General features: G+C 38.1%; 1 protein-coding gene across 10 annotated transcripts in view; it reads right to left on the reverse strand.

The window, feature by feature from the left end:
• Positions 1-1035: 1035 nt before the first annotated feature.
• tpd52l2b (tpd52 like 2b) overlaps positions 1036-27771 on the reverse strand; it is a 52209-nt gene continuing 25473 nt past the window's right edge. For 2 of the 10 annotated variants that reach the window (XM_048549931.2, XM_048549929.1), the window contains exons 4-8: positions 14116-14217; positions 10703-10729; positions 9778-9819; positions 9406-9454; positions 1036-1989 (exon numbers count right to left, since the gene is read on the reverse strand). In XM_048549931.2, coding sequence (XP_048405888.1) covers positions 1882-1989; positions 9406-9454; positions 9778-9819; positions 10703-10729; positions 14116-14217 — 328 coding nt within the window. In that variant the 3' untranslated portion in view covers positions 1036-1881. Of the gene's footprint in view, positions 1990-7763; positions 7822-9405; positions 9455-9777; positions 9820-10702; positions 10730-12278; positions 12332-14111; positions 14218-27771 lie in introns of those variants that run through there. The other 8 variants (XM_059652798.1, XM_059652799.1, XM_048549930.1 and 5 more) reach the window with 8 other exon arrangements.

Consider the following 27771-nt stretch of genomic DNA (forward strand, 5'->3'; position numbering starts at 1 on the left):
AGGAATATGAAGTCAAGTTTTGAGATGAGAGCTCAATTTTTCCAGACCTTTTCAGAAGCACAGAGATCAAACAGGAGCACAGCCTTATGGATATTCCAGTGTAGTCAGTACCGAAATTTGATCTTGAGAAGTCCATAAATCCAAAGTCCAATGGGAGGGAAAAATTCAGTTACAATTCTTTTCCAAATCTTGACCGGACCTCTCCAAGTTAGGGGGATGAGGTTTGAGGTCGGACACCATTCACCTAACAACCAACTTGAAGTTTGGGCTAAAAGTCACCTTCTATTAGACTAGGGGAAAATGTAAAGCAGACTAAAGGATTTGTGGGAGAAAGTTTAATGGATGACAATGGATAACCATATAGAGAGATGGGCACAGTGGAAGAGCCCCCTAGGGAGCTGACTACACATCAGTCATCTTGGATCAAGTGTTGACTAATGTTAGGGAGGAAGCTTTAGAGGAAGTTTTGCCAGTAGGCCAATTTTTAAGTTCATTTGCTTGGTCTTTTCTAAAGTAGCAATAACTCAGAACATTGTTAACACAATTTTACCATTAAAAATAATTAACATTGATTAATAGTTTAGTTAAACTAATATGCAAGCTTATGATTTAGTAACATTTAATTTAAGAATGACATGACAGTAAAAGCAAATATAAATTACATATTGGGAGCATAACCTTTCAGTTAGACAGCACAAATATGTTCAGTAACTAAGTAACAGACCACCATATTATTCCAGGTACTTTTACTTGCATTGCAGCAAACAGGCAGTCATATGTTACAGCAGAGAAACAAGCTGTTCAGTCAAATTCAAGCTAGTGCTTCCTCCCAAGGATGCACACACTATACTGAAAGCAAAATAAATATCTGGTACAAGCTCCAGTTGTTGAAATCTCCTGGAGAAAAATCTAAATTTTGCACTGTCCACTCTCAGAAAATTACATTGTAAGAGGGAAGAATGAGAAGGGCAGGTGAAAAGAAAAGAAAGGGACATGAGACAGACAATCAGGAAAGAAAACACATTAAATTCAGAATGCTTTAATAACCAATGTTTAATTGTGAGCATTCTAGTGATAGAAAGGGAAAATGTACAATTATATCCTTGCATACATTGAACAGTGGAACAATCCCCATACCTTTTGTTTGAAATAAGAAATGGCAAGATAATTACTCATAGCATCAAAACATTCTAAAACCTACATTGTCATCCCATTAAAACCCACCAAAATTTCACATTTATATCCCTTTATAGCCCACTGGATATAAACCCTAGCCTGTGATCAGAGATTTGGTTTTAATTTAAAAAAAAAAATCAGCTTGCTTCAGTCACTAACAAATGTTCTAACTATACATGTTTAAAGCAGCTGGACATACAACAGAAGCAGAAGTAATCCCTGTCCAAATAAGCACTCCTGTAAAATGTCTGTTGTGGTAAATAATCATTCTATACAAGCTTAAATAGTATTGGAAATTCTATCACTTACATCCCAGAGTTGGCCCATACATATAAAAGTGGCATTAAAGCACATAGTAAGGCTAGTATGATATGAATCGGAGTTAATAGTAGTGTGCCAAGTGCTTGCTACTCTGTTGAAATGGAGGTTTTAACAGTAGTCAAAGCTAGTTTTCAAATGGCAACAATTGCTTTAACAAGAATTTGATGTTGTTTCAAATTTGCTAGAAGAATTCTGACAGCCACATTTTTGTTCAAGTTTTACATATTAGAAAATGGTTATCAGACTTCTGGGACATCAGCTGTAATGCAATTTTCATCAAACGGGTTTCAAATAACCATATGTACATTAATGTGATGACTGCAACTGCATTAAATTCAATTTGTGTAGATTTGGGAGTGAGTCAGATATGAGCGGAATAACTTTTCAGAAAGGTGCATTGTCCTGCGAAAGATTTTCCTCTGCAGTTGGGCTCGAAGCAGTAGGAGTATGATAGCCAGCTTTGCTGTTATTTTCGTTACCAATAACTTTAGCCTGAAAAAGAGTCAGAAAAATACAGTGCTGTTACAATATCAGATGCAATATTTGGCAATGTTTTGAAACAAGCATGCTAAAAGTTGCCAATAAATTTCAAACTTGTATTTATGTAGGGCCTCAACTTCTCCAAATTGGTTCACAACCAAATTTTCTTGACAAAAGACTAATGTGGATGAAAACCATTGTCTTTACTTTATTACTGTTGGTGGAACCAATTGTCTTCAAGAATAAGTGATATAACTGACCACTTAGGACATCCCAAACATTTAGGATAAATACATTCTGAATACAAGTTCAGTGTAAAATATTATACTCAATAAATGAAGTAAAATAAAAAGAAAAGCAATTTCTACAAATCCAGTAGAAAAAGGCAAAGAGTCTGCTACAGTAAATACAAAAAGAATATACTTGGAGAAAATAATTAATCATAAGTCATTAGCAACTTTCCCTCTGCAAGCCAACATAAATTCAACAACTTTTATCTCAAACGTACAAGCTTCTGAATGGCATTATAAAGCTCAAAATATGCACAAACAGTATTAATCCCAGACTGATGAATGAGAGTTACCGAGGGTTCGGAAAAGTCACATCAGACTCAAAGTGTCAAATGTTTCTCTTTCCATAGATGCTGCCGGACACATGGCTTCTCCAGCATTTCCTGCCTATATTGGAAAAGTGGGAGAACAGTCTAGGTCCTCCATTAATTGATGCCATATAAAATAATCAGTACAAAAGCCACGTAACAAGCAGCATAGATTTAGAAGGGCAAAGGTTCTGCTTAACAATCTCTTGGAGAAATCCAAAGTACCAATCTAAGCAGACTGTGAAAATCCCTACAACATTGTTTACGCAGAAGTTTCACAAAAAAAGTAGCTGAAATAGTCTTTTTTCATAAGTTTCACTTCACCTTGGCAATGGAAAGCGATTTAAACCAGAGATTACATCCAATCAATCAATGCTGGGCAACAGCCACCAAAGTCAACTGAATGTTGAACTACACAGTTCAACAAAACACAAATCACAGGCATTTTAATCAGATCACATTAACTATTGTATACAAGTTTTGGCTGCCAAGTTACCAGACAGACATTCAAGTCTGACATGCAGCCTGATTATTAAAAAAACCCCATGAAGCCAATCCTAACTGTCAAATGTTTTGAATTATAAAGAAAAATTGGAAAAAAATGATGATTGAATCTGAAGAGAGACAAATTTGAGAGAGAGTATACTGAAGAGATACAAGAAAATAAATGATAAATTTGGAATTTTAGTAACACAAAAGTAGGATAAGGAGATGTGCTTCAAGCTAGCAAAACATTTTTAGGGTTGATGACAAACTTTTCCATGTGAAGAGGAGACGACAGATGGAAGATTTGCAGGCAGTGTAACGAATGTGAAAACCCTCAATTAACAAGAAACCGATTGCTGCTGAAATAAGTGGATGAATTCTGTAAGTCTGTATTCCCTGGAGTTTCAAAAAAATAAGAGATGACTTAATTGAAACTTAAAATTCTGACATCACAGGGTGGATGTAGATGTTTTTGCCAGCTGATGAGTCTAAATTCAGAGACACGGTCACAAGAAAACAGGCCATTTAGGACAGAGATAGAGGAACATAGAGGAATTTCTTAATTTGAAGGGTGGTGAATCTTTGTATTTCAACAGCTCTCTGGAGGTAGAAGATACAAATGACTGTCTTATACAAGACTGAAATAGACATTTTTGGAGACCAGTGATATCAGTGGAATAATATAGCAAACTGGCACTGAAATAGATGACCAGCCATGATCTAACTGAATGGTGGAGCAGACTCAAGGGGCTGAGGAAGGAAATAAATGGTTTTCTTCATTCCCAACGATCTTGCTGAAAGTTGAATGTTTGGACAGTGGAAGATTGTCTTGCTCTTCCAGCAGATCTTTCATTTTCATCTAAATAAGCAGATGACAATTACAACAATGTAATCTCAAACTTGCACTATACAATACTCCAGATTCTGTGTCCCTGGTTTTCACCTGGGTTTTGAAACCATCTGTATCTCATGGAAAAACACTTCCAATAACATCAAGGTAAACAATTAGTCTAAAATTGGGATTTTAACATATTTGAAGCCAAATGGTTAGGAAATAAACTTTAAATTGTTTACTACTGCCTCCTTTATTGAAACGCAGAAATCATTTTAAGCCTTTGTATTTTTGTGAAATGTCATGCTGAGTAGAAGAAAGTGTCTTTTTCAGTAATATTCAAATTCTGTACTACCAAACAACAGCAAAGAATAAAACATTTATTCAACAACAAAATACAAAGTACATTACCAAACAAAAAGATTGGAAAGATTTCGTTTGAGACACTGCAGCAACCAGAAATGGATCCAAATTCACACTATTCCACTTGTCACAACAGTATTTTTACAAACACCTAAAATCTCAAAGAGTTAACAGTTGTCACATAGCAGCTCTTCGCTCTGATTGGTTTTCTTTTTGAAAATTTGTGCTTTAATGCTGTTTTCCTTCAGCTAACATTTCTCCCCAGAGACACCAAAAACAAACTGCAAACTAAACTCACTACTACTCGAGTTTCAACACTGATGATACCATGACTTCCCCACCATAAAATCTATTGACTATTCCACTGTCTCCATGCCATCAGAATGCTTATTTAATTACAGAGGCTTCCGGAGCCTTAATTTCATAAATTTTGAATGTCAACAAACATGCAAAGAATTATCAGGCTTCCCTTGAGAACAATTTGTTACCTCACTGTTGTCACATGTTTGTTAGTTTCAGTTAGTCACACATTTTCATCCTATATTCTCTCTTGGACCAATTACAGGTCAACCACCCATTTTTGATTAGTCTCAAATTCGTCTAAGTGGTGCCATCAACATGGATAATATACGACTAGGGAAACAATGAGCTCCACATAACGTTACACAAGACTAAGCAGTACTTGATCCACTAAAGGCTGAATATAACATTTATGATTGTGACTATGTATTCTTGACAGCAAGTGTCACTGTTGATTTTGTTTAATTTTCGAAATAGCATTTATGTTGTTATAGATTAGTAAAGGAGGACAAGGATTTAATTGTTTTTACACTAAAATTACATTGATACCCAAAAAAAAATCAACTCTTACAAAATACCTGAACTGAATTTTGCCATCTTAATGCCCTTGTTAAAAACATGTGGCTAGGTGCAATTGAGATCTTAATATACATCTGCTCACTCATCAAAACCTTGCAAATCTACTATCATAAATTAATAAACAAAAAGCAGCATTAAACCACACCATGCTAAAACTATAACTGAGGCTTTGCAGCTATCCCATAACTGGTCAAAAACCGTCATTATATGCAGAAGAGAAAGAGGTTAAACTGAGTTTGTACCCTGGTAACACAAACATACCGATATTTCCTAGATAACAAAGTGTGGAGCTGGATGAACACAGCAGGCCAAGCAGCATCTCAGGAGCACAAAAGCTGACGTCTCGGGCCTAGTCCCTTCATCAGAGAGGGGGATGGGGGGAGGGAACTGGAATAAATGGGGAGGGGGGGGGGAGGCGGACCGAAGATGGAGAGAAAAGAATATTTCCTATTGTTCCAAGATGCCTAAAACTAAATAATTGGCAATAATTGTTGCCACATTCAGAGGGAGGATATTACAACCTCAATCTTCGAGCCAGTTTGCACTGTCTCCTGCCCACCAGACAGACAAGCAGCAAGCAAATCTTTCCTGCTACAATTTCTATTTGCTACGATAAACAAACTCTAAATGGATGCATAAAGCATAAAATTAAAATGTTAAACTAGAGAGAGTCCACATCCAAAGGCCCATTTCTCCAATATATGTTACACAAGAGAGTCAAGGTGACAAAAATCGAGAGTTTGGCAGCCTTTTTTTGTATTAAGTGAGATAATAAACCAGAAGCATATGTAACATACAAAGATGGTTCTAGACAATTCCTTTCCATTTGGCTTCAATTGTCTATTTTAGTTTAATGTTTAATAACAGCTCTAATCTATATTAATCCAATTTTTTTTTGACAAAACGTTTTAACTCATATCTCCTGACCCAGTTTCACATCCTACTTGCATTAACTTTGATTACTCTCAGGCACAAACTTAGTTCCCTTCTTGTCTGTGGTTTTTAAAAATCTAGTTTTATGAGACTACAATATTCAAAGTCAACAGCATCCTGGTGTCTAGAGAAGAAAAAAAACTGTACTAGACCTCTTATGTGAAACATTCACAAAGTATTTATAGGCCACACAATGCTAGGGGCTCACACTAACGCATGATCTTAACTTCACACTATGACGATGCAGATATACAGGAGTTGGCAGTAGATAGCATTCAAATCCTGGCCAATGTTTATTCTCTCTAATCAGAGACAGTTAAAGCAATTGCAACATTCTTGCTGAAATTAATTCAGCTCTTTACTGCTTCAACTTTCAGACCAATTTGGGGTGGCATGGGAGGGTATGTGCATGGGTGGTAGCAGTGGTGGTGGTTGAGGGGGATAGGCCGACTTAAAATATAGAGTTAGAACTCCTAAATTTGTTGCTGCTCATACTATCCTTTTCTCAGATTTAATTGAATGTTTAAGATGTTAAGAATAATCAAGGCATTTATGCTAAGGTCTGGAGTGCTCAATGAAACAAAAGTTTTCTTCAGAATCTAGAATATAAAATCAACCAGCAGGTGGCAACACACATGCAAATAGCCACTATCTTTTAGATCGGTGCAGAAAGCTGGTGGCCATTTTGTGTGTTACAGCAGACCTTCACTATCCTGCTGAAAGTGGGAACCAACTTACTAGAGACCATTACATATTTAAATTCTGCTTGTGAGAAATGGAGTGTTGATAAATTGACTAAGAGTACATAACTAAGAATTTGCTTTACCCCCCCTTACAATGTTAGAACAACAATCAGATCAATTCATTAATAAGTTTAAAGTAATTCCAGAAATCTCTCATACAAAGTACTGAAGAGTGAACATGACAACAAAATTAATAATCTTGTAGTTAAGTCTTAATGAGTGAATTCATTAGCCTGCTTTTGGTATTGCACTATTAGAATAAAATTAATCTACAAATGAATTTTTAAGTTGGGTTTTTAAACAAAGATATGAAAAAAAAGGGCACTGGTGGCATATACAGGGTTACAAAACGCATGAAGGTGAATAAAATTCCCTTTGTTGGTTTCTAGTTTTTATTGTACAAACAAAAAATAGAAATAATCTGTTCGTCATTTCTTCCTGAAAATGCATAGGAAGAGTCAATCTACCATTAAGTTGCACTGGTATAGACTTGAAAACTGGTCTGCAGTGATGTCTCTTAGCTAAGAAAGATTTCAGGAAATATTGGAAGGGAAGAAAGAAAAACAAATGACCCAAAAGACTACAAAGCAAATAAAATAAACCTAATCTAAGACTCTAAATTTAGAATAAGGTCGGAGCAGTTACAATGGTAACTCCAGAGATTCCTGAAAATTTTGAAGTTTTAAAATACCATTTTGGACAGTCAGAACGATGACAAAAATTCTTAGAATTCTTTGTTCTATTACATTTCCAGAAGCAACTAACGAAGCCGTCTATCCCTGAATTGTTAAATTCAAGCCAAAAATGTACTGTTTCCAGTTCTAACCTCTTCCTGTGTCTTGGCTTAGAATATGTTGCCTAGCAGAAGATATTTCAGTATCAGGTCCTAACACACTGTCTCAGCTACTAGTAACCTAGAAAATGTGAATGTGCACACCTTTGGTTAACTCACCCTCAGATCTTGCTGTTTTCCTTCAAAGAAATACTGGCTAAGTTTTGCTGCTAAAAAACTGCAAACACAGAAAAACTCGACTGTTACTAATTCATTAAACAAATATTCATATCTTGGATATGGAGTAGTTATCAAATAAAATTATTTGGCAAGTAGCTTAATAAAACAGACAAGTTGGGAAGTAAAATCTTGTGCTTTAACTAAAAATGTAATTTTCCATCAAGAAACAAACATTCAGTGCAAATTACAATCAATGCTGTTCTCAGATTAAAGTTTACCCTCTAAGAAAATTTGCTTCAAGCTCCAATCAATGTGACTTGTGTAAGTTAAACATCTCACTGACTCTGGGCTACCAAGATTTGATGTATTCATGCTGTCTTTATGTTCTCTCTTGTTGTTCACCAGCTGCTAAGTAGGAGAAGCATTCCATTTAATGTGGTGTAAAGTATGTTTAAAATAAAGTCGAAACAGTAATTCAAAACATTTTTAAATTCTATTTGTTTTGCTTTTACAACTTGTTTCAAGTTTATCCTAAAGAACAAAAGTAATTTACTATTCTGTTTTGAATTTCAGATAGAGCTAGGATCTTCAGTCTGCATCACTGCTCATCTAACAGAAGCACCTCAGTAGCTTAAATACCTTGGACAAATTCCTTCTAAAGCTCCTGGAAGACAGATTTGGAGATTCTTTTTCTAACTGGTACCCCAAAGAGATTTTCTTTTGCATTTGTTTTTAAAGCTAATGGATGGCTGGTAATGCTAAGCACACAGTTTGGACATAAATTTCTCTTGGACCATATTAGTGATTTTTGAATAAAAATAAGTCCATCTCAGAATTCTGCAGCTCAGAAATAATGTAACTGCAGGCATGACCACACTTATGGAAGAAACACGTTAAAGTCACCCCTTACAGAACGGTAACACCCAGATACTCAGTGTACATAGCACACTGTATAGTTTATGAACATTTTAGGTCCAAAATGTTTTTTATATTTTCTCTGATATACATAATATTATAAGTCTCTAACAGGTTATTTTCAGGGCCTCGTGTGCATATAAAATAACGACTTGTGAATTTTATACAGCGTTCCCTTACAAGGCTACGCCTACATAAACTTATGAGCAGGTTTCACTGAAAAAAGGCCTAATTAAGTCCCCATAATCTATTAAAATAAAAATAGAAGTTTTAGATAGTATTTTAACACAAATTAAGCAATTATAAACAGATGGAATGTGTTTTTTTTTAATCCCATAATTCCAATCTGATGAAACCTGAATTTGATTTATTCTGTCAGCAAAAGTCCTTAAATCTGGCATGATGTTAGGAGGATATTCCTGAATGTTATTGATGCCTATTGTTTCACAGAAATAGTTAACATTTTATCCCATAGAAATGTACGCTTTGTCACAGCCAAAACCTTGCTGAATGTCAAGGGTCACATGCTCAATTAAAAAAATAAGTGAGATAACAATAAATATGTAATAAAAGGCAAAATTTTTTTCTGAACAGAAATTCTTTTTGTCACAATGAGAAAAATAAGAGATTGTAGCTTACAAGAATCTATTTTTTTCAAACTGAATTTGCCCTACAGTGGAAGGAAAGCTTTAAAAATGCAGCTGGCAGGTTAGCTTCTATTTCATACCTTTAGATTTCCAACGCTTTCTTCAAATGATTTGAAAGTAGGTGATTCCCTGAAAACAAAAAAGTATAATGTTTGGACAACTAAACCAAATTAGTTTAGCTCAGAACTATTGACAATTCAACAAAACTATGCTATCTATTGAATTAGCTGAATGACTACATTCAAAATAATAAAATTACATAACTGTAGTAAAACACAAGGACCAACAATAATGCTAGGCTTGGAAGTGCAAGTATGCAATGACAAAACAAAAATGCTGTCATTGAGTGTAATTAAAGGGACAGGTATTACCAACAATACAGCCAAAGAGAGGGGGGGGGGGGGGGGAGGGAAGAAAGGCTCTGATTTCAAGTTAATGCAATAATACATTACCTCATAGCTGGCATGCTTATTGAATGTCGTATGGAGTAACTGCTACTTGGAAGCATTAAGAAATAAACAAATACTCCAAGTTATAAGAAAGGAAATGCTTGCCCAATTGGCAAGTTATTAAACAATGGATAAGTACAGTATGCATTGCTTTGTCACAATAACTATATATACAACAATAATTTCACTCAGGCAAGATGAAAAGCTGTGTAACAAATTGTGCTCCAACAAAACAGTTCTCCACATGAAGCTTTTGAAAGTAAATATCTTAAAATCATTTCTTTTAAAAACAAGAGTATTAATGCCTGCAGTTTATATTAATAACGATGACAGTTATACAAAAGGGCCACATTTGCCCCCTTCCGTATATTCCTCAAAACACGCCAAGTACTAACGCTATACAGCCCCTTAAGTTTAAATGGTTGGTGGGAGAGTTGATCAGAGAGACTACAAAAATGAAGGAATTTCAAAGATACAGAGAAACTATTTCTTCTAGTAAGTGAAACAATCTCTGCAGACATTTAAACGAAACCAGGAACGGTGGGGTGGAAATCAACAACTCTCTCCCTCATTTCTACAGCCAAAAGGACATCAAGGAATATGATAGACACATGCAGCTGAGGCACAGACCGTTATCTGACTGAATGGCAGAATAGGTTCAAACCCTGAAAAACCTATTCTTGTTCCATATTCTGGTATTGGGTCAGATTTTAAAGATCAACTCTGACTGAATTTATATTGAAATTCCATAGCTGTACAAAATAATACTTCATACTAAAGATATCATCTTTGTGGGAATTTACCCTTAAATACAAGTTGATCCAAAAGTCAATGGTGAAGAGAAAGTTCACCAATTTATGAGTTAAAAAAAGGCTCATGTCAGACTTGAGTCTATGCCAGAGAACAGGCTACTATTCATCATACCTACCTAAAGGACTGAGAAAAAGGGTGAGACCTGAAACAAGCCAATAACATAGGAAAGATTGATCAGCTAGAGCAGATAGAATGCAGACAAATAACATCAACTTGAGAGACAGAGGTTGCAAAGCATCAGATCACTCAGGATTAAGAAATATCAGGACTATACCTCAAACGGTCACAAGTAGTAGTGTTGGCTGTTATAGCCAAAACAGAGTTAAAAAGATCTGTCTGTGATAGCTCCAATATTAAGATTATGTTTGCCGAATGATTTTGGGGGCTTACAAAAAAAAAGAAAATACCAGCCACGTGGTTCAAGATTGATGTAAAAATACAGACTGTGAAAGAAATTTAGAACAAGAAGCTATTTCTGTACTAAGTGTTCATAGTCTGCTCTGATATGTAGACACATCAAGCAATGCTAACATCAGTAACCTTGAGGAGTGATTAATTCTGTGATTACATGTATATTTCTAAACAGCTGGGGTATCAGTCTCAAACTGAAGCTTTTATGATAGCCGCTACCAACCTCAGGACAGGCAATTCGGCTTGTCACTCAAAACCATCTGAATGCAGCAGCCAAACATTCACCAGTTGAGAGAATTGGCTATGGAGGACAGGCTGAGTAGACTGGGACTTTACTCGATGGAAGTTACAAGAATATGTGGGGGACTGGGACAGACAACAAAAACTAAAGTTATACTGAAGCTATATAATACATTATTTGGGGCCCATCTGGAGTAATGACATCAATTCTGGACATCACACTTGACCAGAAGTCTCAAGATCTTGAGAGGATGCAAGAAAATTCAATAGTATGGGCACTGGGGTTAAAAGACTTTACATACATGGAAATAACAATGGGAAAATTTTGTCATGACATTACAAATCATGAAGTATTGTGATAAAGTAGGAGGAAAGGTTTCATGGTGAGTTGGTATCTCGAGGATACATCTATAAATGCAAGTGCCAAAAAAGCCAAAGGCAAGAGGAGTTGGAATAAATGGTGTAACCACTTGCTGGGATTTGGACTTCTATTGTCTGCAGGATGGCAGGGCAGGAGAAACAAAACGGGGAAAAGAGTAGAACAACAGGGCTCATTGGATATCACTTTCAAAAGAGACAGCATAATAGGCTGACAGATAGAAAGAACTGTGGATGCTCGAGTCAATGATAACAGTGTGAGGCTGGAGGAACACAGCAGGTTAGGCAGCAGAGGAGCAGGAAAGTTGAAGAAAGGTCCCAACCTGGAACATCAACTTTCCCGCTCTTCTGATGGCCTGCTGTGTTCCTCCAGCCTCACACTGTTATCAGCATAATAGGTCCTTGCTTCCACAAAACTTAGCAGACATCCTGAAGTTCAAAATAAGGCTTTGAAAACACACGTTTTTCAATCAAACTTGTCATCAGTAAGCCATCTTCTGCTCATTTTAAGTTAATGTCCTATCAATGACTGTTGATTATCACGACTGTTTGAGGAATACATTTAGTACTTACTGTTTACAGAATATAAAGGGTCTTTTTTTTTTAAAAAAAGTTACGTCTGGGAAAATGGTCAAATCTTGTGCAAAATTACATACACTTACGTGCTAGAAATGGAAACATTCATCCATTAAAAACCAAAGAGGATCAGAGCGTCCTGAATAGACAAAATGTGCATGCAGCTCTAAGTTTCAAACTAATGTTTTAACATGCAAAGCAGCAAACTGTAGTAATCAGAGTAGCTTAGAAAACCACAGCAATATGAACGCTATTCACTACAGCAGTTTTTTTTATTTTTAAAGATGATTTTAAAATCTGTACCTGAATAGATTCAGACAAAATTCATAATCAAATTAGCCTATAAAAACTTGAGAGTATTTCAACATTGATACTGTTTCAGTTATTTTTGTTGAAGTGCAGTAGTGGAAATTGGGGAGGAAACAGGTTTTCTTATTTTTAAAAAGGTGTGCCAGCAGGAGTACACAAGTTCTTAGCTGTAGAACAGAATTTTGTATCCAGCACACTCATGCATTAGCTCTTAAATTTCACTGTATCCATAACGTGAAGATGCCTAATGGTATCACAGTTACTTCACCACTGGAAAAAAAAACAGGGAACAAGGAGCAAGACAAACAAAATTAATAAGATTGTAATCCTAATCAAAGTAAAGAAAAAGAAAATTGGTACTGTGCCAACTTCTCCCATAATCACTGTATTGATAGTTGCCTCAATACCTTGCATTTGTAAAATTACCAGTTATGTGGATGGGTTATTTGTTTAATTCAGAGGCGATTAAAAGAACAGTCTTCAAAGTAGTCTTGGTCAAATTCAGATCATTATGAATATTCACAATCAAAAGAAGCTATTGACAGCTCTCATCAAGAATTCAATGAGACTAATTTTTAAATTTACTACCAAAATGTTCTGTACTTGAAACCAGTGGTATACTTGTATTCAAATAAAACCACTTTTAGCATGGTAAGCTCCTTGCTTCTTAGGAGAAATCATGCACAATGAGCTTGACATTAGGGTCATAATTGAGCAATTTGGACACAACAATGCAAAACTGTGTTAGACACGTAATTAAATAATTTCTAAAGCAGTGCAAGAGTATTTTAATACAGGATTTAGGGGAAAACAAACTAATCACATAGAAATGCCAGTGAATAGAAACACTCTCTCAATCATGGGCCCCTCCCCAATTGTTTGCTTTCCATAGCGGAAAAATTTATTGAACTATTTGTAACTTTGTACCATTGGCTTTCAAAAGATATTGACATTTGACCCAGTAGTACACAGAGGAGAAACTTCAAGATCCAACATCTTGATTAAAATGGATTTCTGGATAGTTAATTGTCAGTTACACTTCATACACAATTCAAATTCCAGAATAAATAGTGGGACGATGGAATCATGGGATGAGGCATAAGATGTGCTTTACTGAAATGGTCTAAGATTCACTCATGCCTTTCAGAGAAGGCAATGTCCCAACTTGAATCAGGATGGCCTACATGTGACTTCAGACCTACATCAATGTGGTTGACTCTTAAAAGTACTCCGACATGGCTCAACAAGCCACTGAGTATTAAAATGTGACAGAAGAAAACCCCCAAAAGAATAGGACCGATGCATCACCCAACCTAAGAAGAGTGATCTGGAAATGTGACAAAATTGGAAGAGTAATTTGCTGTAGACAGCAATATTTTAATATTCATATTCTGTAAATCATACATCATAGGTCACGTTCCAGACTCTTCCATCAATTCATCTCATTGACAGAACAGATGCAGAGGTGGAGGGGCAGTGGTAATATAATGGAAGAGGTTGCGCCCATAAGCATCTTGAAAGTGACTGTGAATTTATTGCTGCTTCATTGCATTAGGTCAAATGCATGCAAGGAAACTTTATACAATTCTAATGGCCCATCTAAAGCAAACTTACTTAATCTCTCCCAGAGTCTTGCTAAGAGCTGAGCCAACGCTGGAAATGGCACTGGAGGTCTTAGATCCAGCAGTGGAAAGTGTTGCATGCGTCTTCTTGTACCTGCATTTAAATTTTGGATATTATGCATAACATTAGATTTACTTTCAAATATTCAAGTAAAGCTTTTTTTTTAAAAGCAGAATATATAGAGACTACAAGTTGGAATCTTACACTGTGCCTTGATGGGATAGTAACTGGTAATAGAAGGGGTAAAAAGGCCAAACAGTACTGCAGGTAGTTTTCAACATGTAGAACATGCAAAGGAGAGAGAAAGAAATATGGAGGAAAACTCAAAACAAATATAAAGAAAGATTCTGTACAGGTTAAAGGTTCAGCAAAACAGATTGAAGAAAAAAATTAATTATGTCTGGAGAAGAGTAAAGTAAAATAAAATGACAGAAAAGGGTATAAATATGGGTGGCTATGGATAAGTTTACTATTCAGCAATTTATTGTGACAAACTACAGGATTTGTCACTCATCAAAAAAAAATTCAATTAGCATTCGTCTCATGCATTGCTCCACTTTATTTACTGGTTTGTTTTGCTTCCAAGACTCCAAATTCCTTCAGTTTCTTTGCAGACCTCATTGCTGCAGAAGGCTCAGGAGGCCAAGTCATGGAATGGGTTTAAGACAGGTTCTTAATTAATAGGGCTATCAAGGGTTATGGAGAAGGTAGGAGAACGGGGTTGAGAAACACATCAGCCACAATCAAATGATAGACCAGACTCAATAGGCCAAATTACCTAATTCTGCTCAAATCTCTTATGGTCTTATGGTTACACAACATAAGCAGGCCTGTGTTTCCATGCTTTATATTCTCCATTACCAGCTGATGACAAACAAAGATAAAATCTTCGAACATAATTGCTTTATCCAAGACAATTTACTCCCTTCAGCAAACCACAATTTTGAACCATTGTCCTACAAACACCATTAACATTTGTAGAAATTAACTGCATAAATGAAAACCAAAAGTCAATTTCTTATAAACATGGAGCAGTAGTTCACTTCTTTGCTTTTACAAACAAGACTGTTTTGATAACTGTGAAGGACGACAATCATGAGGAAATGCCAGCAAGCCCCCAACTCCAACTGATAAGGATAAGGAACAAGAAGCCCCACAGCCAAACAAGAAACAGACCCAGCATACAGATCCCACAAGTGGCAGCAGCCAGCAAGAATGGCATCATGAACCTCCAAAAAGACATGACCAGGCAGCTGCCATGGTGCACCCAGGAATAAGGAACAGCCACCTGAGCAAGTCCAGAGCCCAAACAGGAAAGGACCCCAGTGCAGAACCCAAGGAGTAGATTGCCTGGCTCCACTCTGATGGTCCACAACAACTGATACCATTAGAAAACAGTTATATACTTGAAAATTTTACTTTAAAAAAGAGTTACTCCATTTACTGGTATAGGAATTCAGCCATTTAAAGTACAGATGGTGTTGTATTTCAAATTAAGAGGGACTAGGTACCATGTTTTAATCTGCTACTGCCAACCATATGGAACCAAACTTCTGTTTAACCACTGGTGGCTGTGTTTGTCAATGCTTCACTTAAGTCTTTTCATTTGAAGGTGCAATTTTTAGCAACACAGCCCCAACTTTAAGTGAGGACACTGAACACAGTACTTACAATTTTATGGTTTCTCAGAGACATTATGAATTAGTACAGATTAAAGAAAAAGTTCCGCACTGCAGTCATGTGCACACCAGGAATGAGGGTGACATTAATCTAACCTCATTTCACATTTCTTGTTGGCAGCTAACACAAGAGACTTGTAGTATTAAGAGCATGAGGATGACATTTTGCACACATCTGCTCTAACATTCAACGAAATCATGGTTGCTTGGGGTCCTTACTCCACATGTCTTTACCTTATTGCTTAATATCTTCTGTTAACAAAATCTATAAACGTATCACTTTAAATTTAAAATCAACAGCATCAGCTGCCATTTACTGAACAGTACTCCAAAAGTCTAATAGAACATAGCACAGGCCCTTCGGCCCACGACGTTGTGCCATGGAATAATCCTAATCCAATCTTTGATATCTTGTCTGTAGAAATATTGCCTAATTTCACTCCTGAAAAGGACTGGTTTTGATTATTCAATGACATCCCTAAACCATGAACTCAAAGAATACAGCTTCCTTGAATCATCCCTATCTGCTCTCCTTAATATTACAATAGCAATAAAGCTCCACAGATCCAGATGAACCTGAGCCTTTGAAAAGTGGGTCACAGCTCAGCTTGCAAGGATTTATAAAGTAGTCATAAATACCTGAGATCTGAAAACTTTGTCAGGTTCCCAACAGCTTCTATTGAACGAAACTATATACAGCTCTGCTGGATCCCTTCCTTAATGACCACCCAAGTCGGTGAAATCAAGTCCAGAAAGTGTTGCTAGGCTCCTGACTCTTTTCCAAAGCAAAGTTTTGCAGCAATTAAAACATCATTAATTCCATTTCTTTGCTCTCAAAACACAATCTTGTCTTTTTCTCCAAAATCATTTGATTTTCCGCATACAATGGGTAGGTCACAGCACATACTAAACTGCTAACTTAAACTTTCAAGAAACCACAAGTATAGAAAAACAGTTCACTGTCTTCCAGTTTTCCACAGTCCCTAAAGATGTACTACCAACAGTATCATGAAAAGTTGAATTAATTAACACCTTAAACTTCTAGATTCTAGTGAACACAGCCCAAGTTTGTGTAAGCTCAATTTTTTTTTAAAAAACACATTCATGGAATGTGGGCATCACAGCCTGGGTCAGATTTGTTGCCCATCCCTAATCACGCTTCAGAAATTGTTGGTATATGAGCACTGACATGTGCCAGCACTTATTATCAATCCCAAATATTCCAAGAATATATGAAACATTATTGTCTCCCTCCCTGGAATGATGACAATTTCAGAGTTGATCAAACAGTTCCTGGTAAGAGATGCTTTTTGGCCACTCACATTAATGTCCAGTGAATCAATTTTGCAAGAGTTTGGCCTCAAAGCTTGTGGCACCAGTTTCAAAGAGGACACCAGCGTGCTTTCCACAGCCCTCCCACGGTGTCCAAAAGATAGAACAGTGGCACGGCTGGAGGAACTTTCTTATATTACTTAAGTTCCTGATACAGAGTGCAGGTCTCAATACAGTACCAGAAAGTGCTGTCACACCTGCTCTGTACAGGCAGTCCTTGGGTTGCAAATGGATTCTGTTCTCAAGCTGATTTCCATACAGTTTGGAACACAATTCAGGACAATATAAAATACCTGTTTGTAAGTATGAGGAAACTTGAAACTGACACCTCTGTAATGGAATCACATTTGTAAGTGGGAATGTTCAGATATCAGACCTAAGTTGGGGACCATCATACACTAGGACTGTTGTCAACTTGCATAAGTCATGGTTGTCAAATACACAGCATCAGTTTGTAGAAGGCTAAGCTAACTCAGCAGTCCAGTGTTGGATCTCATCATTAGCCACCATTTTAAGAAAGGTAGCTAACAAAGCTTGATGACTCTAAGCCTGATAGAGATGAAATGAGACATTTACTGTAGACATTTTCACTAGAGACAGCAACACCTCCAGTCTTTGCAAAAACTCCCGACTTGTACGCACTGCTAATGATCACCATGTCAACTGATACTGCTTGCTCTCTAATACATTTTCAGTCATGGTCAAGATACAAGTGCTCCCTTGCTTCCTCCTCACAGCAACTACTTGCTATTTAGGCAATCCTTTACAGTTGATTGGTAGTTAACACAAACTACTACCGGTGACAGTTAATTAACTTCAAGTTTCTTCTAATGATTTAAAAGTTGTCAGTTATATCCAAAATGTGAGTATCTGATACTAAGTAGTAGATTGAGATCTCCAACAATTTAGGCTTCATTTTAACCAAAAGATACAAAAAACTAAGACAAGTGGAAAGTTAATAACCATAAATAATTTGTTTCATGCATTACCAAGCTGAATCAAAAATCTTCATCCAGTTGATTCCTTTCACAATCACCTTCAGACACTAGGTTGAAGATTTGCTATAAATTCTTGTCACGTAACAGTAGAAAAACAAAAAATGACCCAACACAATCTCCAGGCAAGATAATAAAATGTGAGGCTGGATGAACACAGCAGGCCAAACAGCATCTCAGGAGCACAAAAGCTGACGTTTTGGGCCTAGACCCTTCATCAGAGAGGGGGATGGGGAGAGGGAGCTGGAATAAATAGGGAGAGAGGGTGAGGCAGACCGAAGATGGAGAGTAAAGAAGATAGGTGGAGAGAGTATAGGTGGGGAGGTAGGGAGGGGATAGGTCAGTCCAGGGAAGACGGACAGGTCAAGGAGGTGGGATGAGGTTAGTAGGTAGCTGGGGGTGCGGCTTGGGGTGGGAGGAAGGGATGGGTGAAAGGAAGAACCGGTTAGGGAGGCAGAGACAGGTTGGACTGGTTTTGGGATGCAGTGGGTGGGGGTGGGGGTGGGGGGGGGGGGGGGAGAGAGCTGGGCTGGTTGTGTGGTGCAGTGGGGGGAGGGGACGAACTAGGCTGGTTTAGGGATGCAGTAGGGGAAGGGGAGATTTTGAAACTGGTGAAGTCCACATTGATACCATTAGGCTGCAGGGTTCCCAGGCAGAATGAGTTGCTGTTCCTGCAACCTTCGGGTGGCATCATTGTGGCAGTGCAGGAGGCCCATGATGGACATGTCATCTAGAGAATGGGAGGGGGGAGTGGAAATGGTTTGCGACTGGGAGGTGCAGTTGTTTGTTGCGAACTGAGCGGAGGTGTTCTGCAAAGCGGTCCCCAAGCCTCCGCTTGGTTTCCCCAACGTAGAGGAAGCCGCACCGGGTACAGTGGATGCAGTATACCACATTGGCAGATGTGCAGGTGAACCTCTGCTTAATGTGGAATGTCATCTTGGGGCCTGGGATAGGGGTGAGGGAGGAGGTGTGGGGACAAGTGTAGCATTTCCTGCGGTTGCAGGGGAAGGTGCCGGGTGTGGTGGGGTTGGAGGGCAGTGTGGAGCGAACAAGGGAGTCGCGGAGAGAGTGGTCTCTCCGGAAAGCAGACAGAGGAGGGGATGAAAAAATGTCTTGGGTGGTGGGGTCGGATCGTAAATGGCGGAAGTGTCGGAGGATGATGCGTTGTATCCGGAGGTTGGTAGGGTGGTGTGTGAGAACGAGGGGGATCCTCTTGGGGCGGTTGTGGCGGGGGCGGGGTGTGAGGGATGTGTTGCGGGAAATACGGGAGACGCGGTCAAGGGCGTTCTCGATCACTGTGGGGGGAAAGTTGCGGTCCTTAAAGAACTTGGACATCTGGGATGTGCGGGAGTGGAATGTCTTATCGTGGGAGCAGATGCGGCGGAGGCAGAGGAATTGGGAATAGGGGATGGAATTTTTGCAGGAGGGTGGGTGGGAGGAGGTGTATTCTAGGTAGCTGTGGGAGTCGGTGGGCTCGTCCCCTCCCCCCACTGCACCACACAACCAGCCCAGCTCTTCCCCCCCCCCCACCCACTGCATCCCAAAACCAGTCCAACCTGTCTCTGCCTCCCTAACCGGTTCTTCCTCTCACCCATCCCTTCCTCCCACACCAAGCCGCACCCCCAGCTACCTACTAACCTCATCCCACCTCCTTGACCTGTCCGTCTTCCCTGGACTGACCTATCCCCTCTCTACCTCCCCACCTATACTCTCTCCACCTATCTTCTTTACTCTCCATCTTCGGTCCGCCTCCCCCTCTCTCCCTATTTATTCCAGAACCCTCACCCCATCCCCCTCTCTGATGAAGGGTCTAGGCCCGAAACGTCAGCTTTTGTGCTCCTGAGATGCTGCTTGGCCTGCTGTGTTCATCCAGCCTCACATTTTATTATCTTGGAATTCTCCAGCATCTGCAGTCCCCATTATCTCTGATACAATCCCCAGGCAATCCTTGTATCTGGGGTCTAAGATGCACATCCTGTTTGGCTAGGATGTTGAATAGTCTTTTAAAAGAGAAAAACACAACATATCAAATCAGAAATCATATAAATGCCATGTGCCAAAGTTCAATTCTAATATTTATTTGGTAGTGTGGCGTATTGCTGAATGGAGAAATGCTGTCAAAAGGTTTTTGCCTTCCACTCATCTGGACAAATCACAAGTAATAAAAGGGAAAACATTTATACTTGGAGAAGACAGCGCTCATGAATTAGCAAGTGGACGCTGGTTGGTAGAAAAGGTTGCCATGGAGAATGCTAGTTAGATGATGGCTGACAATTAATTGACAAGATTTGTTTAAATTTACATGTCCTGATGAATGCAAGCTGAAATGCTCAATAAACTGTCTTTTTCAGCAATATACAATTTCTATTCAGTTTAAAATTAGTCCCAAATTGCTAGTTAATTTCCTCAGGATGATAATTTAAAATACCTGCAATAGTTTATTTGTGTGTCGACTCATAGCTGTGTACAGTGTTGTAAGTGATCTATGAAAATTTGGTTTGAGAGGATGGAAAGAGCAGATCTCCATCAACAGAAATCAGGACTGGACCATCAACTTCACATGGCATTCTGCAATTGCACTCTGGGACAAATGAGGATTCATCCCAAACACTACAAGAACATAATAAACAAACATTTATGAAAGCAATATGTGCAATTATGATGTATTACTGTAGTACCCAACATTATAATAAATTGCATAGATATTATCTCTATTTTAAAAACTGGAAAGACACCATTTGGGCTAAAAATCCAAAATTAAAAATCCAACTTGTTGAAAGGCTAGGGAACTCAAATCAACATTTAACACGAAAACTACCATAGACTTGTCCCATCACATTTTTTGATGAGCTGAATCTACTCAACTGAAATTCATCCCCAAATTAAATGTCTGTTACTCAAAATCAAGTTTTAAATAAAATTTCACATGAAACATGATTACAACATCAATTGTTATTTCTTGTATTTTGTTAACTTTTGACTTGATCGTTGCCTAGTTTTTCAAAAATCTCAGTTTGTAATTTTGTACATAATTAATATATTTTGTTATGTAAAGCATTCACAGTACTCTTTAGTCAGAAATGCAATTGAATGATCTATTTTGGCATCGTCCAGTTGTTCCCATCACAGATACTAATCTTCAGCCATTTAGATTCATTTCACATGAAATCAAGTAACAGTTGGAGGCAGGATACGACAAAGGCAATAGTCCCTGACAATATTCCAGCAACAGTAGCGAAAACTTGTATTCTAGAACTTTCAGCTCCCCTGACCAAGTTGTTACAACACTGGAATCGACTTATGGGAAATTGTCTGAATATGCTCTGTACACAAAAAGCAGTACAAATCCAAACCAGCCAATTACTGCCCCATCAGTCTACTCTTCATTATCAATAAAGAAATGAAAGGTGTTGTAATCAACAGTTTCATCAAGCAGCACTTGTTCAACATAACATTCTGTGATGCCCAGGTGGTGTTGTGCCAAAGCCACTCAGCTCCTGACCTCATTAAAAGCCTTGGGTCAAACATGGACGAGAGAGCTGAATTCCAGGTGAGGTAACAGGTGACAGCCCTGGACATCAAGAAACATTTGACTTAATGGGGCATCGAGGAGCTCTAGCAAAACTGAAATCAATGGTTATTGGGGCAAGTTCTCCACTGGTTGCCATCATACCTGGTGCATCGGAAGGCGGTTGTATTTGTGGAGCTCCATGACATCTCTGCAAGAGTTCGTCAAGGTAGTGTTCTCAGCCCAACCATCTTCAGCTGCTTCAATGACCTTCCCTCCACCCTAAAGGTCAGAAGTGGGTATTTTTGCCAATTATTGCATAATGTTCAGTGTTATTCGCAACAGATCAGATACCAAAGCAGTCTGCATTCAAATGTAACAAGATCTGGACAATATCCAGGCTTGCACATTCGTGCCAAATAAATACCAAGCTTTCACCATCTCTGATAAGAGACAAACTACCACCCTCGACATTCAATGGTATTATCATCACTGAATCCCCCAATAATCAACACACTTTAGGTTGCCACTGACCAGAAACTCAACCACATTTGCCCCATAAAGTGGCTATGAGTAGCAGAGAGACTGTGCAGGAATACTGTGGCAAGTAATTCACCTCCTACTCCCTACTGCCTGCCCACCAACTACAAGGCACAAGTCAGTAATGTGATGAAATAATCCCCACTTGCCCAGAAAAGTGCAGCTCCAGCAACACTCGAGAAGCTTGACACCACCCACAACAAAGTGCCTGCTTGACTGCCATCACGTCCAGAAGCACTCACTCCCTCTACTGGAGACGTCAGCACACAGTACTACTATCTACAAGATGCATTGCAGAAATTCACCAAAGATCCTAAGACAGCACTTTCCAAACCCACAACCACTTCCATTGAGAAAGTCAAGTACTGCAGATACATAAGAACACGATCACCTGCAAGTTCCACTTCAAGCCACTCACCATCCAAACTTGGAAATATATTGCTTTTCCTTCACTATAATGTGTCAAATCCTGGAATTCCCTCCCTCAGGGCAATGTGGGTCAATCCATAGCATACAGACTACACAGTCATTCAAGGCCACCATTCACCACCTCCTTCTCAAGGACAATAGGGATGGGAAATAAATGTTAAGTAGGCAGCAACACCCATGTCCCATGAGTGAATAAGAATGACCCACAGTAATATGGATCAATCTTTACTGCCCTCTAAAAGAGCCTGGGAAGCCATTCAGTTCAGGTGCAAATATGGATGGGCAACAAGTACTGGTATTATACTCACGTCCTGTGAATGAAGAAAGTAAATTCGTTAATCATGATACATCTGAAAGAAAGTTGATTTTGTTCTGTATTAAGAAGGTTTTTAAAAGCTTAATTTGATGTTGGGGAAAAACAAACATGCCTGGAATAAGCTTATTCCTGCAGCCTTTTTTGAAATAGCATATTAGCAACACTCTAAACTGTCTAGTACTACCACTGCATCTGAATGAGCATTGCAAGATTATGGCTGGTACCTCCATAGTTTTCACTCCTTATCCATTACCCTTGAATGGACCTCATCCAGTTCTGGTGACTGATGAATTTTATGCATTTTCAAGAAGATTGTACAAATGGAGACTGTAGTAGTAGCTAGGACAACAACTATTTGAACTGAGGGTGGCAAGGTTGAGCACTTTCAAGTTCCAGGGCATACCAAATCACTGCATTTCAACAAATGACAAATACTCTGATTTCTGAAAGCAAATGCAGGACTTGTTGATAAGTTTCATAAAAGGATTGGTCAGCAAGTAATGCCAGCCCAATTACTTCCTCTTTCAACTTTTATATAATCTAGCATCTCAAGGACCTCTTTTACTGTGCCTTGGGTAGCACTTTCTTCCTTGAAGACAGATGCAGAGTGGTCAGGTCAACCATTCCCCCATTCTATCAAAAAGCTTTTCATAATTTTAAAGACCTCTATTAGATCATGCATAGCCTCCTTTCCTCAAGGAAAGATCTCAATACCCTTGGATGTCTGCTACTCTCCTTGCAAGTCTATATGTCACTTTAGAGTTTCAATTTCCTTCCCTTAAAATTACTAGAACAACACAGTACTCAATATGGTCTAACCTTGTTTTGATACAAACCCAGAACTTCCCAAGTTTTGAATTCTAGCTCTCTAGAAACAAATCTCACTACTTTTGTTTACTAATTTGTGTACTCTGATTTTATTCTTCTCTTAACCCACATGGACTTGCACCTGCCGTATAATAAGTAATCCTTATGATGCAGCTACAGGATGATGGTAAGAGGCAGCTAACGTGGAGCATAAATACCAGAAGAGACCAGTTAGCCTAAAAACCTAGCTTCTTTGATAAACAAAGTAATGAATACTCTGACCAATCCTTTTATGAAACTTATGAACAAGTCTTGCATTTGTTCTCAGAAATCAAACAATTTGTCATTTATTCAAATGCAGCGATTCAGTATGTACTGGAACTTGAAAATGCTCAGTCTTTCCACCCACAGTTCAAATAATTGTCCAAGCCAGACCACTTCAGTCCCTATTTTTTTTTTGAAAGTGCATTCCAGATCCTGCCAAAAATACATTTATCAGAAATGTCTACTACAAAAGGTGACTCCTGGAAGTGCATCCCTTACAGTATTCACTTGAAATCATCATACAGTATTTAGAACTGAAGCTTTAAAAAATATAAATAAATTGAGAACCTCAGCAGATTAGGCAACACTTGTGGACTGAGGAACAATAATATTTCAGGTAAACGACCTTTCATCAGAACTGGGAAAGTTAAAAAGTGTAACAGGATTTAAGGAGGTGAATTGGTGGAAATAGGTCAAGGAGGAAACTTTGTGATCAGATAGAAGGCAAGAGACATTCCATACCAGTTGGTTATGCAGAGCCAAAGGGAATTCTATTGGGACATGACTGGTCACTTATTTTTTGAGTGTTAACTTACCCCATTACCATTACCTTTGACTTCGCACTACCAGCTGTTTTGACCCACAATGTCTCCTGTCTTACACCCTGAACAGAGAACTTCCTTTGTATTATTTTTCTACCATGCCCCATTTCAGCCACTTAATATCTAACAATCTATTCCAATTTTAAGTGTTCCCAGTTCTGATAGAAGGTCATCAACTGTCTTGTCTTCACAGATGCTGCCTGACCTGCTGTGTATTTCCTGCAATTTGTTTTTGTTTCTCATTTCCCAGCATTTTCAGTATTTCATTCTTGTTCAAAAAAAAATAGCAGGGGAAAAAGGTGGAGAAAAAAGTCATGTAACTGAGCAGGTTTAGCTGAAGAAATCTCAAACAAACAACATCAAAATCCGCAAGGCTATTATTTTAAAGTTAAAATTAATTTCTGATCAGAATACAATGCTACAGCAGACAAAGTCTTCATTCTCCAGACAAAAAAAAATTGCGAAATGCAAATCAAACACAAAAACCATCTTTTAAAAATGATTGGTGACAGGTAAAGTGCATTATTGGCAGGAGAATTTGATCACTCATCAGAATTACACTCCTTTTCACATGTTTTCAACTGTATTTGATGATAACATCTGTTACCAAGGGAAACAGAACACAATGATTTTTCTCCTGGAAAATGGGGTTATTTGTGAAATACACAAATTCTGATAGAAACTAGACATGAACAGATTTTGAATTTTTTAAAAATACTTCTTAATTTAGCCTCCGAACCCCAAAAACCTTGAAATATCTGAAACTGCACCAACGCAAGATTTCTCCTTTGCAGGAATCATTAATTCCTCTATGAAATGCAATCTTCTGAATTTGGGGAAACCCCAGAGTACACGGAAAAGGGACACTTTAACAAGCACAGGAATAAATTCCAGCTACTCTGATGGCAAAAATTGTTCAACCAGAGCCACCAGCCCGAGAACTGCTAAGTAGAGTTTGACTGGGCAACAGGAAAGAATACGACCAAAATTAAAGATGCAAAAAATGATAATTCCTCCATTCCAGAATCTGAATTAGGGATTAGCAAAGCTAGAAAGGCATCCCAAGCTGAATATGGAGTGGACATTGATGTAGGGCTAAGTTGTTTACGTCAATTTGAAACATACAAATGATGTCTACATATCAGAGGGCAGAGACTAATCTATATGTTGAGATGGAACGATATTGTCACTAACAATGAAGACGATTTATGTAACGTTTTGATAAAGGAAAAGTTCCATTACATATGGTGAGATGGGGGTGGAGGGATGAAAACAGCAGTGGCCTTCAGGAACTTGAGGTGGAGGAACATTTAACTCATTGTGACTGTTAAACATCTGAATGCTTGCGATGAAACTCCATACAAGATAGTGAAATGTACTATGACACCTAGCAGGATCATGTTTATTGCACTATAAAAAGTGTGTGGATCACAAATTTGTATAACTGAAAATTCAACAGGAAACACTAGAAAAATCAAGAATATTTCCAGCTTGCACTCCCTTCATTCAAAAAATTTTGGGTCCCTTTGAATTTTGACCAAACAGGGTTTAACAGTTGCATATGTCACAATTAATGTAAACTACTTTAAATTGAAATTTCAATTAGTATTGCAGCCATTTGTTGCTCTTTTCTGTGGACTAACATTTGGAAAATTGTTTTAACCACTTGCATTCACCTCATGCATCAGTCAGGGGCTGATTATTCCCATCACTTGTTGCAACAGCCAGATGCTGTTTAAAACAAAAAAAAAACAAAAAGAGAAAATTGTTATATTATGTAGGCATCACTAGTTCCTTACATGCAATTCTGACTCCATGAGCAGCACCACTGAAATTTATCACAAAAGATTCTACAAAGCCTTTACACAGCAGAGCAAAGAAAGCCATTTTAACAGTTAAAAAGCTGTGGTAATTTCAGCAGCTGACATCATAACATGAACAAACGTCATGACATCAGCACAGAGACACAATGGAGAAGCACAGCACAGCAAATACTTCTGGCTTTGAGACTGGGTCTCCTGATTCAATTAGAAATTAATGCCCTATCCATTTACAGTCGAGGTCTCAGAACTACGTACACCATATTTATGTTAGAGCGAGGCTCAACTTTGTGGCTGCACTGCTACCTCAAAATCAGAAGGTTGTGTGTGAATTCCACTGCAACGATGACAACAAATGAAAATGAGTATCGGAGAATTGAAGTGGTGGCCAAAGAGACAGTCCATTGAGAATGAATACCAGCTCTAGTAATCTATGTAACCACAGGAGAGAATCATACACATAGTTTTACTCAAATATCAAATATTTTAAATATTAAATTACCAAGAGCTTATACAGTGCAAACCTAGATCTTAATATTTTGCGCTAAAATGTAAAGAGAGAATAACATTTTATTGCTGTAATTGAGTTGAATCATCCAGTTCTATATATAGTTAGCATAAGGTAAACTAAACCAATTTCCCACTTCCCCCTGACAAATTTCCTTTAATATTAGTTGCCCAGTTTAAGACAATAGATACATATACACCATACCAAGCAAGAAGGAAATTTGCATTTCAGGGAAACTTATTTGTAACAGAAGTTGTCAATTAGCCATTCAATCCAAAGTTTGAAATTAATCAAAAGAATGTTACACACCTCAAAAACTTCAATCAGTGCCTCACAGGAAGTCAATTAAAATCAAGCTGTTCATTTACTTCTGTAAATGAAGTAACCACTTTATTCACAGAATGGTCCCTAATCAGCAGATAAATGAAATCACCAGTTAATCCGCTCGACGACAGTAGTTGAGGGAAGAATTTTGACCAGAACATTTCTGTGATCTTTCTGTAAACAGTATCAAACGTTCTCAAACACCTACCCAAAAATTTCAGAGCTTGTGCCCTGATTTAACATTTTAATTAAAATGCTACTTAGGCCCCTCTAATGTTTCAACACTTGCTCATACAAAGAAGCGTTCAAGTCTAGACTGGGGTTTGAACATTGGATCCCAAAAAGGGAGAAGTGCCATCAAGTAAGCAAAGCTGGCAGAGCTGGCAAGGCTAATAACCTCCAATGACAAAATATGTCAAAACTGAAAGTCATTATTTAATTCGAGTCATGTTTTCACATGAACCAAACGACATATGACTACTTTTAGCTCAGCTAATCTTTTCTCAGAGGATATATCAAAAGA

Source organism: Stegostoma tigrinum, chromosome 19 (assembly GCF_030684315.1).
Source record: "Stegostoma tigrinum isolate sSteTig4 chromosome 19, sSteTig4.hap1, whole genome shotgun sequence".
Taxonomy (NCBI): domain Eukaryota; kingdom Metazoa; phylum Chordata; class Chondrichthyes; order Orectolobiformes; family Stegostomatidae; genus Stegostoma; species Stegostoma tigrinum.